The sequence below is a fragment of the Chaetura pelagica genome, unplaced genomic scaffold (genome assembly GCF_000747805.2).
Source record: "Chaetura pelagica isolate M959 unplaced genomic scaffold, ChaPel_1.0 scaffold642, whole genome shotgun sequence".
In the NCBI taxonomy this organism is placed as follows: domain Eukaryota; kingdom Metazoa; phylum Chordata; class Aves; order Apodiformes; family Apodidae; genus Chaetura; species Chaetura pelagica.
This window is the reverse complement of record NW_009952704.1, coordinates 701,865-705,860: the sequence shown is the minus strand read 5'-3', so window position 1 is coordinate 705,860 and position 3,996 is coordinate 701,865. Positions and strand designations below refer to the sequence as shown.

General features: G+C 43.4%; 1 protein-coding gene across 1 annotated transcript in view; it reads left to right on the top strand.

The window, feature by feature from the left end:
• CTNNB1 (catenin (cadherin-associated protein), beta 1, 88kDa) overlaps positions 1 to 1,917 on the top strand; it is a 9,524-nt gene extending 7,607 nt beyond the window's left edge. Inside the window, exons 14-15 of the mRNA XM_009994096.1 lie at positions 629 to 849; positions 1,138 to 1,917. Of these exons, the coding sequence (XP_009992398.1) occupies positions 629 to 837 (209 nt within the window). The 3' untranslated portion in view covers positions 838 to 849; positions 1,138 to 1,917. The remainder of the gene's footprint in view (positions 1 to 628; positions 850 to 1,137) is intronic.
• Positions 1,918 to 3,996: the final 2,079 nt, after the last annotated feature.

Sequence of the window (3,996 nt, the reverse complement as noted above, 5' to 3'; positions counted from 1 at the left end):
CCAGCTGGGGAACTGCCAGTTCAAATAACCAGTTTCTGCAGCACTACTGGCAGCACTGAAATGGGAGCTGTACGAACGTGCAAAACTGGTGTCTCTTGTCTGAATCTTGGGGGAGAATCTCCCATGGAGTTGTTGTTTCCAAAAATCTTTTAAAGCCTTTACACATGTACTTGACAATTCCAATAGTGCAGTTTTTCTTTAAAACAAAAGCTGGTATTGAATGTATTAGTCTCTAAGTGTCTATAGACTTGAACGCGAGCCTATCCCTAAGGATTCTAAGCTATTTTTGACGAGTCTTTCAGAAGCAAGGCCAGTCTTGGAGCCTGGTTTTGCTGCAGTATTGTTGAATTTTAGCAGTGTTGATTGTGCAGACTAATGGCTTGGCTGGAATCTGCTCGTGCTTCTGACTGCAGTGTGCTTTGTCTGCAGAATCGTACTGAAAGGCTGTTTCGAACAATGAAACAGCCATTAAGGGCAGGCAGCAGATTGTTTTGAACTTGGCTGAACTAGAAAAAAAAATTAGATGGCTACAAAGATCTTCTCACACACTGATACTTGCAGCTTCTGTTGCATCTAACATCTGTTAACATTATGCTTTTTTTCCCTCTGCCACCTTTAACTTTCTTAGATCCTAGCTACCGTTCTTTCCACTCTGGCGGATACGGTCAGGATGCCTTGGGTATGGACCCTATGATGGAACATGAAATGGGTGGCCACCACCCTGGTGCTGACTACCCAGTTGATGGTCTGCCAGATCTTGGCCATGCCCAGGACCTTATGGATGGGCTGCCTCCAGGTGACAGTAATCAGTTGGCCTGGTTCGATACTGACCTGTAAATCATCCTTTAGGTAAGAAGCTCCAACCTTGAATTTCAAAACACAACAAAAAGAGAAAACCAGATGACTGGACTGAGGACTTGGTTGGCAGGGAGGGATTGGCTCAATTGGGTCCCAGTGTGCCAGAACAGTGAAACACCACTCTGGAAACACGATCAGTACACTCCAAACTGACTTCTGCCGTGAAGTGTGGAAGTAATTAACTGTAATGTCTTGTGCACTGGCTTCACGCAGTCTTATAGTATGTGAGAACAGCCCTTCACTCAGGAGCACTGACACCTTTTTTTTTTCTCTTTGCAGCTGTATCATCTGAATGAACTTGCATTGATTGGCCTGTAGAGTTGCTGAGAGGGCTCGAGGGGTGGGCTAGTATCTCAGAAAGTGCCTGACACACTAACCAAGCTGAGTTTCCTATGGGAACAATTGAAGTAAACTTTTTGTTCTGGTCCTTTTTGGTCGAGGAGTAATAATACAAATGGATTTTGGGAGTGATTCAAGAAACGAAGAATGCACAAGAATGAATTGCAAGATGGAATTTATCAAACCCTAGCCTTGCTTGTTAAAAATTTATTATTTTTTTTAAACCTCTGTAATGGTACTGACCTTGCTTGCTTTGGAAGTAGCCTTTCTTTTTGCAGTAATTGTTGTTAGGTTTGTTTTTTTTTTAAGTCTCTCGTAGTATTAAGTTATAGTGAATATGCTACAGCAGTTTCTAATTTTTAAGGATTGAGTAAAGGTGTAGAACACTAATTCATAATCGCTCTAACTGTATTCTGAATAAAGTGTAACATTGTGTAGCCTTTTTGTATAAAAAACTAGACAAATAGAAATGGTCCAATTAGTTTCCTTTTTAATATGCTTAAAATAAGCAGGTGGATCTATTTCATGTTTTTGATCAAAAACTTTATCTGGGATATGTCTGGGTAGGGGCCAGTAAGAACTGTTTATTTGGAACCTTGTATTGGACAGTTTACCAGTTGCCTTTTATCCCAAAGTTATTGTAGCCTGCTGTGATACAGATGCTTCATGAGAAAAATGCAGTTATGAAATGGTTCAAAATTAAAGTAAACTTTTAATTCACTCTGTGTCAAATTATTTCAGATCATAAAGCCTATTTGTGTGTTAAGAAGTTTTCTAAAAATTGTCTGGGATTGCACAACAACTTCAGTACTTCAGAGGAGGAAGCCAAGAACAGTTTACCTCTTTCATCCCCCTAAGGAATAATTACCCTTTAGAGCCCTGAGTCCTAATGACAAAGGTTTCCTACTGTGCTCTTCTGAGGCCAGGATTCTTCCCCTTGACCTGCTGCCACTTTGCTTTGGCAGGTTCCTCAGCATGGGGCAGGTCCAGCCAGATGTGAGGCAACTACACTTTGTGTCTGGCCCCCCACCTCAAAAAGCGAGCACAGGGCATTACTAAAGCTCTTCAGATGTGCCCTGTCACTAGGGTCAGGTGAAGATCCTTTGGCTACAGTCAGCTGGTGCAGTAGCTCAAACACATTTTCAGGTGTCCTCAGTTGCTGTGTGTAACTGACTTCTCTTGAGGCAGCACCTCTGTAGTGGGAAGCAGGGAAAGTTGTGTGTAAACCACAGGCAAATCTGTAGACTGCCCATCTGCCCAGTGCCACGAGCGTCGGCTGAGCAAACACTCGCCAGCAACCCTACTTCAGTGCAGCAGTTTGCCAGCAGATCAGAGGTATCTTGGCTGCAAAGGATCATGGCTTAAGTTAGGATCCTGAGATGATGAGAGCAGAACAAAACTAAAACAGACTGACCCTTTTTGCTTGCAGAGCAGAGGCAGTGTGACTGCAGAGGGGTAAGTTGCACTCAGGAATTCAGCTTAGTTCTTCTCAGCCAGACTCCTGCTGGAAGACTCTTACTATTAAACCACTTTACCAAAATCAAAGGCCCCAGCTAGCTTTTCCCATTCTGTAATTCCAGCTCCAATTCCAGCCATTAAACTATGAAGAGGACATAGTGAAAGTAATACAAGAAAACAATTCTGGTAAAGTGCACAAGGCAAAGGTAATTTATTTACCTCGGGGTGTTTGCCTGATTCCACATACTTTGGAGAACTGGGCTGTCCAAGAGCTGGTTTGCAGCAGCAACTCTCAGTAAGGTGCCTGTGTTTGGAAGGTGGGGCAGGACCATGCTATTGTCAGCTTGGAAAGATGAATGTTTAAAAATAAGTGGGATCAGCCACCCTATGCTCACTCAGAGGACATGGGGAGAAAAGGAACTTAAATTTACACACTGGCATCTACTGGCTCAGAAAGGTGCTTCTGAGAGTATGTGTTTTTACTCTGGATAAATAAACTGTCAGGCTCGCTCATCATCTCACCTGTTTTCAAAGAGGAGCTCAAGCCTGGAGCATAGGCCGCTGAGAACAGCACTCCACCAATACAGTTTGAGCTGTGCAGTGCTAGGCAACAGAGGAACATGTTCTTGCACAAAAAGTCCATGCTACTGAGTAAAAAGCTGATAATCTGTTGCACATAGATGCCACACACACACACACACACCCACACACACACACACACACCCACACACACACACACACACCCACACACACACACACACACCCACACACACACACACACACCCACACACACACACACACACCCACACACACACACACACACCCACACACACACACACACACCCACACACACACACACACACCCACACACACACACACACACCCACACACACACACACACACCCACACACACACACACACACCCACACACACACACACACACCCACACACACACACACACACCCACACACACACACACACAGCTTCTGATGTGACTGCAGGGATTCATTACAGTTCCATGAGATAAAGCAGAGTGTCTTCATTGATAAAAACCGTAGTGTCTAGTGCTGGTCATAGGCCTGAGGTGACACATCAAGCTGAAAAGTCAAGGTATTTACTTGTGCAAGAAAAGATACATGAACGTGTCTTAACAGCAGCTTAAGACAGTGAACCACTTTATGTCTATAGTTTGAAATAACTATACTATTTATTTAATTTAGACTTGAAACTCTGGTTGTTAAAATACTTAAGCTACATTATGTAATGCTCACAAAGTAAAACAGTAACCAAGAATTGATCCTTACAGGGGTTTAAAAAGCAACCAACCAGCCAACTCCTCCC